At 33.8% G+C, this 13,014-nt stretch overlaps 1 protein-coding gene and 1 long non-coding RNA gene across 8 annotated transcripts in view; both read left to right on the top strand.

The window, feature by feature from the left end:
• Window positions 1–780: 780 nt before the first annotated feature.
• Window positions 781–2,004, top strand: LOC149489492 (uncharacterized). The gene is made up of 2 exons (XR_016318026.1): window positions 781–1,110; window positions 1,744–2,004. It is a non-coding gene; the product is annotated as an uncharacterized LOC149489492 (long non-coding RNA).
• Window positions 2,005–2,670: 666 nt separating this feature from the next.
• The window catches only part of poe (E3 ubiquitin-protein ligase-like protein poe), a 57,583-nt gene continuing 47,239 nt past the window's right edge, over window positions 2,671–13,014 (top strand). For 6 of the 7 annotated variants that reach the window (XM_089713297.1, XM_089713275.1, XM_089713280.1 and 3 more), the window contains exons 1-12: window positions 2,671–2,800; window positions 3,191–3,288; window positions 5,484–5,620; window positions 5,765–5,885; window positions 6,027–6,289; window positions 6,458–6,621; window positions 6,791–6,926; window positions 7,060–7,182; window positions 7,420–7,559; window positions 7,782–7,983; window positions 8,692–8,848; window positions 9,417–9,580. In XM_089713297.1, the coding sequence (XP_089569423.1) occupies window positions 2,679–2,800; window positions 3,191–3,288; window positions 5,484–5,620; window positions 5,765–5,885; window positions 6,027–6,289; window positions 6,458–6,621; window positions 6,791–6,926; window positions 7,060–7,182; window positions 7,420–7,559; window positions 7,782–7,983; window positions 8,692–8,848; window positions 9,417–9,580 (1,827 nt within the window). In that variant the 5' untranslated portion in view covers window positions 2,671–2,678. The remainder of the gene's footprint in view (window positions 2,801–3,190; window positions 3,289–5,483; window positions 5,621–5,764; window positions 5,886–6,026; window positions 6,290–6,457; window positions 6,622–6,790; window positions 6,927–7,059; window positions 7,183–7,419; window positions 7,560–7,781; window positions 7,984–8,691; window positions 8,849–9,416; window positions 9,581–13,014) is intronic. The other variant, XM_089713271.1, reaches the window with a different exon arrangement.

Genomic DNA, 13,014 nt, shown 5'->3' with positions numbered 1-13,014 from the left:
ACAAATATTAATAATAATTATGTCGGACCGACCGCTCTCTACACTTTCCGATTTGGTCGTGGTCGGATGGTTGTCACCTGAGGTTGTCACCAACCAAATCGGAGCGTCTGTAGATGCTATAAGTATTTGACAAAATTTTGCATATAAAAATGATTAAGGTGCCATAATATCACTACATAGTCTAAAACAAAGTCGCTTTCTCTGTCTCTATGTATGCTTAAATCTTTAAAACTACGCAACGGATTTTGATGCGGTTTTTTTAAATAGATAGAATCAAGAGAAAGGTTTTAGTATACAATTTATTATGTTTTAGACAAAGCGGACGAAGCCGCGGGCGGAAAGCTATTTAACTCATAAAATTATCTCAATATTTTACTGTATAATATTTTATTATTACAGAGTGTTAAATGTGTGGTTAAATTTAACACCATAATGTTAATGTCATAAATAAATAAATAATTAAGAGGATGTATATTAAAAAAATAACATATATATTATAATTTTTATTGTTAATAAGTTAATAGATATATATTAACAAAAAATAATCATTTTGATAATAGATAATAGTAATTAGATAACACTCACAGAACAGTAAAGTAGAAGTGTTATCTTTCGTTGAAATATTTTTACCAACCGTGCAGACAAAGCATTATGCACTATGAATTGGCAATTTTCCCGATTTCTTTTTGACACATTTTGTGACATTTGTTTCATTGATTTCGCGAAAGGCCGTTCCCCGTAGACGGAGTGGTTTCTCTGTCTACGCCGTTCCCCTACCCCTTAGATTATACACCTATAGATGTAACCACTAAAATGACCTTCCTTGAAAGAGCGAGATCGTTAATTGTCAAACCCATGCAAAGAAACAGGACAGAATATATAGTTTTTGTCTTTGTCGACATGGCCGGTTTTATTGTTTGGCAAGAACAGATTGTGACAAACAAACTTGGCGTCTTTTGGATTTTTCTGTGATTGTGTGAATTTACAGTGTTTATTGCGTATAAAAATTGGATAATACAGAATATTTAGTGTACGTGCGATGGTGGGTTGCAGTGTTTTGGGTTGTAAAAGCCGGAGTGAGCGAAAAATTGAAGGAATAACATTTCACACGTAAGTAGGCGAAATTATCATTTCTTTCGTTATTACAACGCCAGATGATCACCAATTATGATGTTTTGTGATGAATTCAGTGATGTGATGCCAAGAATATTGAGTTGTGATACGTGTTTTCACTATCTTAAAATAAAATAACGATTAACGATGAACGGTTCAGGGTTGCCATAATGGCTACTTTAATTTACCCAAATAAATCATATTTCTTTATTGTCAGTACATACATACGATTCGAGGTCTTGTTTTGTGAAGAGAAAATAAAGATTATGATTATAATTAAAGATTATGATTGTTGGGTTTGCTTATCATGGTAGGTACTCATCCTACTTATATTATAAATTCGAGGGTTTGGATGTTTGTTTGTTACTCAATCACGCAATAACGTCTGGATGGATTTCAATGATATTTTGCACATGAGTAGTTTATTACCTGGATTAACACGCGGATGAAGTCGCGGGTAAAAGCTAGTAGTATAATAGTATAATATTTTTATTGAGAGGAAATTAATTCTTCTGTACGTAAACTTTAATTTTAGTTACATTTATTTAAGGGCTTTATTGTAGTTTATTTAACTTATTACTCAATAAAGATAAACTTTCGTAACATGCGAATAAAATCTTCTTTTTTCAGGTTTCCATCCAATATTGATAAAAAGAAATGGCTGGATGCCACTGGACGAGAAAATTGGCTGCCAACAAAATATTCAAAAATTTGTTCCATTCATTTTGATGATGATTCATTACTGTATAAAAATAAAATAAATTAAAAATAAATCATTCAAAGTGTTGGTAACGAGAGGACAGTAGTGACTTCCGGTTTTCTACTCTTTTTTGCCAAGCTGTACTTATTTCATTATGTATATAGTAATAAATAATAAACATGTTTATGTTATAGACTGGTTTTATTTCATCATTGAACGTGTCGTGTGTGTTTTATGTCGTGTCGGTCGATAGATGTCTATCATTGAAGTATTATTAAAGAGAGGACACCACGAACAAAATCTGTGCAACAAGCGCGGCGAAGCGGGCCGGCTAGTGAGTCATACACTTTGTAGATATTCTGCCTCTATTAAGAGGTAGAGGGAAGTATTAACTTATTAAAAAAATATGAATAAAATTATCAATTAAAACCAATCAATGTAACAAAAAAAAAATGGTCCGAGACGATTGACTCTAACTCGTGTTACAAATATGTAGTTTAAAAGCGATGCCCTCTCTAGTACGTAGTACGTGGTCAATGATGTCCATACAATTCTCCTTACCTACCTTACGGAGGTTTTATTTAAGTATTTCGTACGACTTACATTATTGAAGCTAGCATTTAAAATATGCAAATTCAGAATTTTTAGTTTGCGAAGTACTTACAGGTATTAATTATAAAGTCTGTTCGCGATCAAGTAAGATTCATAATATTTTTTACCTAATATGTGGGAACTGCCAACTTATTAGGCAACACCACAAAATTCTATTTCTGTTTCAAGTGCGGCCACGCCATGGTTACATCTATAGGTGTATAATCTAAGCCCTACCCTATATATTATTATACTCTTTGGGCCGTTCTCGAAAATGGCCGCATCGGGAGGTAATATTGAATGGTCTACCACTGTTAAACCGATTTTAACAGCGCTATATGGCCCGTTTTTCGACAAAAACGACGCGGTAGAAATTATACAAGCTATAATAAAAAGGTAAGATTATTCCTAAGCCTTTATTATTTGGCGATTGCGACGTTCTAAAAAATTTGATGAATAATCCGTATTTATTTATTTATTTATTGGTATCATTAATCTAAGTTGTAAAAACAAATATCAGCTGTGGTAGTCTAACAAAGCATATATTTGGTCAAATTATTTTAGTTATGACTGACTGCCTTTGTTAAGGACTACACCCATCTTTTACAGTTTATTGATTTTTCATCTTCCAATGGGAATGTAGTTCAGGTGATATATACCTATTAGATGTATGACCTAGGTGCAATTGGATGTCCTGCGTCTGCGTAAACTATGCAATCGATAACTGTTCCATGCAGTTCTTCATCCACCTACCTGCACTTATTGAAGTAAGACATTCATTTGCAGTGAGAACGAATTTCAAAACCATGAAGATACCTACGATTTATTCTACACATGCTTTGCGTGTCTCTCTGCTCACTTCATAAGCATCAATGCAAATAATTGTAAGTATTTCTGTTTATTTAATTTTTAATATTAATTTTTTTAACCGATTAAGTATTCAACCTTTGATGGTGAAGTACATCATCCTTTCATAGTATAATTTTAAATTTAAACAATGTATAGGCGGGTTTGGCAAATAATTCACTTCCTTTTTTTAGTAATTTTGGGTGCAACAATTAAATGAGTAGTAAATAACGGATCTGAATAAAACTCAATTCCTAAAGTATTAAAAATTAAAATCATGTGAGCAAATTGAATGCCACTTCCCTATAGGCACCTAATGACTAGGTGAACTTTGAATCTTTCAAGTGGGTGTGGCACGCAAGATCTGAAACCAAAAAAAGTCAATAACCACTTAAAGGAATTAGTAGGCCAATTTTGATGAAAACTAGCACTGCTTCATAATATATTTAAAAAATCAGTACTCATTAGACCAATCACATTGATGTTAAAAACATAAAAACCGGCCAAGTACGAGTCGGACTGGTGCAGCGAGGGTTCTTTACAAACATGTTTTTTATAATATTTTGTAATTTTAAATTTTTTATCTAGGTATAATTTTTTCTTTATCTTTGCTATAGAACAATGCATTAGCAATTTTTTAAGATTCTGTGTTCATGGTTAGTAGTGATACCATTGCGAATGTCAAAAATATGCAGCAAAAACAGCTTTATCTTTTCTATTTAAATTTTTGATTTGTCAAAATGATAAATTTTAATTAAAAATTTCCAGTCTTACTGCACCCACTATAAAATGAAAACCATACAGATTTCATTTGGTTATTTGTAAAGGTTTAGAGATTGACCAAAAATCATTTATATTCTTGGTTATATTGTACATCGTTTATTAGAAGATATTATGAGAGAATATAATCGTTGAAGAGTTTGATGACAAAATTTAATATTGCATAGCAAATTATGATGTTATTAGCAACAAGCCTACTATACATATAATTTAATTAGCAGTTTTAATTTGAAATGTTTTCTCTTTTCTTTTACTGCCTATGAAATTTCAAAATTTCTATTTAAAATTTATAGATTTGTATTGTTTTATTGATTAGTTAAAAGATAAAGAATATTTTTTTCTAAACTAATGACTGATTCCTATTTATTTTTCAAAACCTAATGATACAATTGTATTTTCATAAAAATGTACTTCATGATTACATTCTGCGTTTCGATATTCCTCAAAGTCATGAATTCCGCCTTCTACGCCCATTTGAAAATTCCGTTAAGTGCGAGTCTGACTCATCTAACATCCCAATTTCATTAGTTCATAGGGCCCGCAAGCCAGGTACTTACTATATTACTAGCTCTGTGCACTCTCACTTGAAATTGAATAATGAAAAAGTATTTTACTTACGCCCCGCCTGCTGTACATCGACTCATTTATTTCATTGGCGATATCACGATCGATATAACAAGCGGGGGAGACGATCCCTGCAGACGGTATAAAGCTCCGACCTCACTGTGCGTAACTGCGCGACACGACATGGCACGACACATTTGCCGATTGGTCGAATTCGGCCGCGGTGCGCAGTTTCTGTTTTGCATATTTGCGATATACCTCATACAATTTATGAAGAATGTTTTGCAGTGTCGCGTCGCTATGCTGCCGAGTAGTTACGTTTAGTGCGGTCAGACCTTTATGAACACACATATAGTCTGGTAGCTTTTATTAGTTGTTATCTCGCCTGCGGGGACTCTCCGCATGCTGTATACTGAACGAGTTAACGATCATTGACATTGCGGCATGAGGGTTCTGTACCAATAAGCTACTTTCTGTTCTTTATATTATTATGACCCCTTTTAATTCCAATATTGTGGTTTAAATAAGTAAACTTTCGATCATTTGAAATAGATTGTAATCAATAATGAACAATACCTATTACCTATAAAATCATCAATCAATCAATAAATATTTGTTTTCATTCTTTAATCAGTAATAGGGTCCCATTTTTAGCTTTCGGTACGAAAGTACGGAACCCTAAAAATTATTTAAATATGCACAAATGGTATATTTAAATTAATTTAACATGCCATAAAGTCTTGTATTCATTATGAAGTTTTATTTTTTCAATATGAAGTTGAAATATTTGCTGTACTCTTTCCATGTTCCTATAATTTATTGAAACTTCAATAAGTATTAATTTGCCAAATTTGGATTGATTAAACTTTAAAACAAAATATTTACGCAGTACCTGCTGACCAGCTCAGCACTGCGCAAGATGCATTCAGGATTATACTGCAGCAAATACTCAAAAAGTTATCTGAAGCCGGACTGAGTCAGGATGACACGTCTAACACGGCTGCTCCTAATGTGTCCGTGAAACAGGTAAAGATTATAAGTTGTATATGAAAAGTTTTTAAGTCCTTTTAATATGATTTTTTTATTCAACACTTATAGTTGAGGGTAAATAGTGACTAACATTATTTGAAATCCTTTAAAATATCTTCAATTTTTAACTTTCCTTTGCAGCTCCTTCTACCAATTGTTGGATTATGTGGGATCGATGGAGGTGGATACCCACCATCAGACCTTGTTATTTTGACATCTTTGCTTAAAAATGCAAAGTTACCAGCTCATGTAAATGTAACAGGTAACATGCTATAATTTTTTTTATGGAATATTTGGACTTATGTTGGTGAGTTTGATATTTCTTGGTTATTCTATTTAATACCATTAACTGGCTTTTTAGAGATAAGTCCAATTTAAACTTATATTCTATTTTTTATATTAGAAAACCAAACGACAAAATCGTCAGTAATTCCAAGCCCAATTACGTCGCTCGCATCTCAAACGTCGTCATCTGAGAAACAACAGCCGACAACGGCGCAACGCCGCTCAGATGCATTATTGGAACAATTGACTATACCGTTGAGAAGCCAAATGTCGTCCATGACGTCACCGGCTCAGCCCGTAGGTGCAATGACTCCTGGAAGTAAGGACAGTGTGGAGAGCGCTAAGGATGGAAGTTCCCAACAGGCTGTGATTGATATGAAGGTATTTATTTGATTGAAGTGGTAGGAAGAGTTGAAATTTTATTTTTTATTTTTATTTGTTTTTTTTTGTTTTCTTTGCGAATTATTCCTTGCGATTTAATCGTCGTATCCAGAAAGATAAAACCAATATTTGTATGAATATGAATAAGTATGTGATTGCCCCTTGCAGAAGTGGGTTGCATCTACGTGTGCATCACTACTAATGGAGCTAAGAGCTGGCTCAGTGGTGCTCAAAGTTTGCTCGTCCCTGCCTTGCCTACAGCGTTACTTGAATAGATGGCAAACAGCAAAAGAATCTAACCTAGCACCACAGTTTAACTCTGATGCCTCACTGTGAGTTTGTCATTCTTTCGATTTTATGTTAAGTTTTTTTGTTTATTTTTAGTTTTTTATTATTTTCGTATCCTGATACGTATGCATGTAAATAGTTGTATATATTGTTAAAATTAAACCTTATTAACTTATAGATATTGTGAGAATTTATGCAATACTTGTCTTTCAGTCTCCATTTTCTGGTAAATGAAGTGCATGTCTGCCGGCTTGCGTTGTCGCTGCCGTGTCTAGAACCGTTCACATCTGATCGTATTGCTACGCTCAGTGATGTCAGCACAGCTTGGTTGTTATGTGCTACGGCACAGGTATGTTTGATGACAATTTTATTTCAATGTAGTAAATTCATGTACATTAACATAATTTAATAGGTTTTTCAGTATATCAGTTGAAGTTTTTATAAGTAATTTTAAACTACTACTTTTATTTTTATTTCACTAGGCAACCCTACATCAAAAAGACGAGGAAAGTGAACAGCAAACGGCAACGTTAGTCGAGAGTGCACTCAGCTTGTACAACACTGTTGGGGAAACTTTTAAACAATCAACTCGTGCAGGAGGATATGTAAGTTTAAATAAAAATATATATTATATATGTATTTATCAGAAATTGATTTCATTGTTTCAATTTGTGAGTATGTTCACCATTGACGATTAAGAACTGTCCGCAGTAAAAGTCTGCTACGCGTCTATTAGGCATAGATTTATAATGAAATTATACAATAGAATTTGATTATTACTGACAAGAAATAAAGTATTATTTTGAATGTTTTATACAACGCCGCATGCTTCTTTTTTCTAGGTATACCAAAACCATCTCATGATTGGTGCGTGGGTTCTAGTATGCGGTTTACACCATGCCTTAGGTGGCGCTCCAGGACCAACTCCGCCTGGCAAGAGCCCGGCCAAGACTGCTTCTAGACCTTACAATTTGACGAAAATGTTTGTACTCCTTTTAAATAAAATAAAGCTTTATTACCTATATTGAGAATAGTAATGTTAAAAAGAAAAAATAATATACTTATTTTAGAAAATAAATTTGAATTAATCTATTCAAATTTATTTTCTGCATTGTTCATATGTATATTGACTTTAATAAATGAGAAATTGTTAATTATTAATTACTCCCAAAATAAAAATCCAATCAAAACCCTCTACGTACAGGCAGCAAGGGCTTGGCGTAGTGTGGGTGGCTCTAGGAGGGCGGTGCCTCGCGTGGGCGGGCGCTCTACTCGCAGATGCGCGGCTCGAAGCCCTAAGCGCGCCCTCGGACTCCGCCCCCGCGCCTGCGCCCCTCGACATACTAAGTCACCATACCGCGCATCATAGAGAGTTGAGGATAGCCTCTGCAGCTCCGTTGCACCAGGTGACCTTTGTGTGATAATATTAGGTCTTCAAACATACTAATTTGTGTTAATGGTATATGAAAAAAAAATTAGGAAAAAGAGATAACTAATTGTAACTATTATAAATCAATTAATATTTTAAGTTTTTATGAGATGATTAGCTTTTACATTTTATGTCAATTTAATTATAATATTAAATATTCTTATATAAAAAATACTCAAAAAAATTATTAGTTTTTTGGCGTTTTTTGTTTTAAAATCTTTAATAAGTGACAATATTATGTTTTCTAAATAAGCACTGTCACATTATAATATACGAGAAGACCAGACCAGAACCAGAAGAAATGAAGTTTATGAAGAAAGAAAATGCTACTCATGACGTTAATATTATTATAAGTACATTCCTCACGCACGCCAGGTTTCCACGTATGATGGATTCACTCTTACATGGAATCCTGGCAAGCGTGATGTTGTATACAATCTACAAGATGGCGGTAAATCTTCAACAGTTATAGGTGTGACTTTTATTTCTTATAACTAAAAAATAAAGATATTTAAAATATATCCTGTCTTTTGCTTTAGTGAAAGTGTGAGGTGTTCATCAGTAATACATTCGAGTATATGTTATAAAAAGTTATTATTTTATAAATAGATGTTTTTCAAGTCCTATATTTGTTCCCATTTTCCATACATCCAAATTTAATCCCCATTCCAACCTCGTGTTATAGTTACTAGTCGCGCTCGGGGTGGTCTGCTACCGCAAAGCCACAAACCTGAAGCGCGCGGTGGTACAAAAGAACCAGGACGCCGACCCTGACCGCTCGGACTCCACTGTCTACTTCCAGGACATGATCCTATGCTCTGAGGATTCGGAGACTGATGATGGTGGGTTCGAGTTTAAAAAATGCTTAACTTTGTCGTTTTATTTTCCTACATCCTTTTTTTTTTTTTTTTTTTAAGTGGGGAAATCTTACCTAAGATACCCACGGCTCCCGGGGAAGGAGCCGTGGGTTATGTCGGATTCCTACCGACTAAAACCCCACTGTGTACCAACGCGCTGCTTTAGACGGGATGCGGGGACACTATCGCAATCTTCCGCATGTCCCGCCCAGCAGTTGCCCGTTTCCAGGCCCTCCGCGAATTGCCTGTTTCCAGGCCCTCCACCAAATTACCCACCACGAGGCGGCGCAAGCTGGAACACGAGCTCACGCCATTTTCCTACATCCTACAACAACCATACTCAATTTGTATTTAAAGCAAGTTTGCTGTATCATTTATTTGCTTTCTCCTGATATAAACATTTTCAATTTCCACTTGTTTAGCAGACATAGTTTAGCTTCTATTATCGAATATACCATTCTTCATTCGTTTGAATTTTAAAACAACAATAAGATATCAACAACTAAAAATCAAATAATTTTGTATACAATCAACTAAAAATGATTTATTTTAGAAGACAGCGAACCACTGTTGGGCTTATGGTTTGAATCAACATTGGTGGCGCCAGACGCTAACGACAACGGCTTCACACGCTTGGGAGCGGCCGAAATTAGCGAAAAACCTGACAATACAAGATCGCAACAGGGCATTGTGCCTGACAAAGCGGAACCGTATTCTGTAAGTTTAAAATCTAATACATTTTCACTCTCATTTATTACATACCTATACATGTTTTTATTCAATGCAGTTTCCTATAATGTTTCTTTTTGTTTATATTCAACCATAGTAATTTTCAAGCATTTAAGTTCATAAATAGGTTAAGAATTAATTCGTGTAGTTTAATATCAATTATGTATATCACTACATAGTATAAAACAAAGTCGCTTTCTCCTTCCCTATATCCCTATGTATGCTTAAATCTATAAAACTAAGCAAAGGATATTGATGCGTTTTTTTAATAGAAAGAGAGTGATTCAAGAGGAAGGTTTTAGTATATAATTTATTAGGTTTTAGACAAACCGGGCAAAGCGGCGGGCGAAAAGCTAGTTATAACTAAAAAGGCATAGAAAGCCGAGCTTCGAGCTTCAAATTAAAAATATGAATGCATGCATAAAGCTACTTTGTCGTAGGCCTTAGAAGGATTTTGATAAAATTCCATCATAAAAGGGATAAAATAAAAACTATACCTGGCGCACTGACCGATTCTGTCACTGAATTTGAATTTATTTTTGAGCGCCCTCTATAAAGATATCGCCGTTGAAGTAAAAGTGACCAAAGATGGAAGTTTAAAATGTATCTTATTGTATCGTAATGTATTAGTGGTTTCTACCTACTTTATGCTTTCTCTGAGAGGCAGTAACATATGTATTACAAATATTAATAGTAAATATTGTGTACTATGTAGGTATGTTGTAAATATAATGTTGGAAGACTCATCTTTCAACATTTACCATATTATACAGGGTCTCTACTACATGACCCATTCTGGAGACCTTAAGATGACTAAGCAAGTAAGTATAAGTTCTCAGAGGACGGTTAAGAAAACACCGCTTAACCCATTGAGCCCCGAACGGCCAGATCCGACCGCGACACAATAGATTTTCTATTGTGTCTGTGATTCCGGGGCCTGATGGATTAAGACTGATTTAATACAGACTACTATATTCTGGAAACCTGATGATGACCAGGGTGGAGAACGATACGCCTACAGAGATATAAAAGATGGAGTACATTATTTGACGTAATTCTATATAATGGCCTATACCGCTATGGCGCTGCAAGCGCTGTGTTTATGTTGGAAGATGGCGGCCGCTGGCGAAAATTTTATTCTTCGCAGTTAAAAACTTCATTATTCGTTTAATTACAATATGAAGAAAGTCATAGCAAACAATTTACGACGAAGAGGTTCGAGTACTATGGAAACTGCGGATTTCTTATATTCAAGAAAAAATGCGTCTTAAATCCTATATGTAATTATTTTTATACATATATCCTTGTATACCTATTATTATATGTAATTGTTGTTGTAATGCGACCATTTCGTGAAATGATCAATCATTTCATGAAATGAGCAAATCTACGATATGGCCACGACATACAGATCGTATACAGGGTGTTAGAGATAAACTACGATAGCATGGCGCGCCCCTCCAAAATTCAAAACGTTTGAAAGTATTTGTGAAATTCATAATAAATAATATAATAAGTAATATAATATAATAATAAAAATTAATAATTTAATTATTATATTATTATAAATAATAATAATATAATATTTAAATACATATTTGTATTTCACTACACACATTGAAACAGTAATTTGGAGGGGCGCGCCATGTTATCGTAGTTTATCTCTAGTAACGTACAAAAATAAAAGTTATACGCTTCTCAAATTCACAACCGTTAACTGATCACTTTGACACATTATTTTTTGGATATACGAACGACTTCACTATCATGACGATGTTGCCATAACAGAATCAATGTTGCCGTATTAAAAAAAATCAAATGCAGCTAATTTAATTGAGCACTGTGAGAGTATTAATGCAACGTACAAATATTCGCTTATTTTTCTATTCCCCCCCCCCTTAAATTCTATTCACCCCATTTTACGGTAATGACGCCTAATTTATTTATGAAATTATCGGGAATCTATTTATTCCTCGGAGAGCAAACAAAGGAGAAAAAACAAAGGTTTAAGGAAAAAACAATTTTAAAACTTAAATTCATGCATACCATATTAATTCAGTCCCTTTCATTTCTTTCACTTGAAAACTGGACAAGTTACTTCCATGTTGACACTAACTCTTGGTAAATTCCTGGAGTCTGCTATGATAACCCAACTTCCATTTTATTATAAACGTAAGTATAATATGCACTGCTAATAATCAATTTCACACGCAAAATTAAGGTCTAAAAAGTTGAAATAGAAGGAGTGACGAATGACGTCATAACCCTGATTAGTGTTTTGAAATGCGTTTCGTAATTTTTATTCGTAATTATTGTTAAAACTAAACACAATATCATTTTTAAAAACGTTGAAGTAGTCCTTCTTTTATGCTTTTCTAACATTTTAATCATATTTTTTTATAAATATCATATTTGCATTTTCCCTATTTCATTTTACGAAAGTAGGTTATTTTAAGCGTTTGAACGCGTCATCGTGTAGTCGAGTAGCGAAGTCGGGTCGGCAGCCGCGGCGGGCTGTAATGTATAGTTTGATCAATAAGTTTTGATCCTTCTTTATTTTTTGTGGAAATTCTATGAATAGGTTTTAAATTATTGCGTACTAGTATTTTTTTGGGAATTTAGTGGAATGTTATTAAATGTGAAACATTAGGGAGAAAATTAAGTACAAAAATTAAAGTAAAAGTAAAAAAAAAATGTAAGACAAAGTACTTTGCGTCAAATTTCGCTGGTCGCCCATGTACCAGTATCTTGTCTATCTAATTGAATATGTAATGTATTAGGTATCATAATAGTCTGTAAAATAAAAATATTTGGTCCATATATTTGCAAAACACAAAATTTTCTTTAAATATCAATAAACTTCAAATTAAATACCCTAATAGAAAAAAATAACATTAATTATTATATCTAGTTAAATAATGACATAAAAATTAATATTGTACCAAAAACAATACTAACAAGATCAAAAAGTATGGGTCGCGCTATAATTCCGCCTGTGAAGCGTTACGTATTTCCATACTATACAAGGCCAGCACGCAACGGTGTGAAACTAATCACGTACAGATTGGAAATAACTTTTTACAATCTATACAATAGCATTACGCAAATACTCGAGTATACTCTGTAGTGAAGCGATCAATAACGTACAGTGCCAGTACGCATGCGGACTAGTCGTGTATGTTTCGGAGTAAGCGAGCTAAATTGACGATTACAATTTATACGTGAGCAGTTCATGCGCGCCATTTTGGATGTGTTTACCTTTCTTTATGACATTTGCGTTACCTAATCATCATTTGCCATTGTTGTGATAAACGATTTTTTGTTGTTTCTCCGAATAAATTAATAATTCGTTGAAGTTACATTTGAATTCTTGGTTAAAATATGAAAAATGGTTACCAAGGACAGTTTAGAAGAGTTTTTAC

The sequence above is a fragment of the Colias philodice genome, chromosome 3 (genome assembly GCF_061535455.1).
Source record: "Colias philodice isolate Cphi_HAF_F1 chromosome 3, ilColPhil1 Martin Lab GWU primary, whole genome shotgun sequence".
In the NCBI taxonomy this organism is placed as follows: Eukaryota; Metazoa; Arthropoda; class Insecta; order Lepidoptera; family Pieridae; genus Colias; species Colias philodice.
The sequence above is the reverse complement of the archived record's forward strand: the minus strand, read 5'-3'. Positions and strand labels throughout refer to the sequence as shown.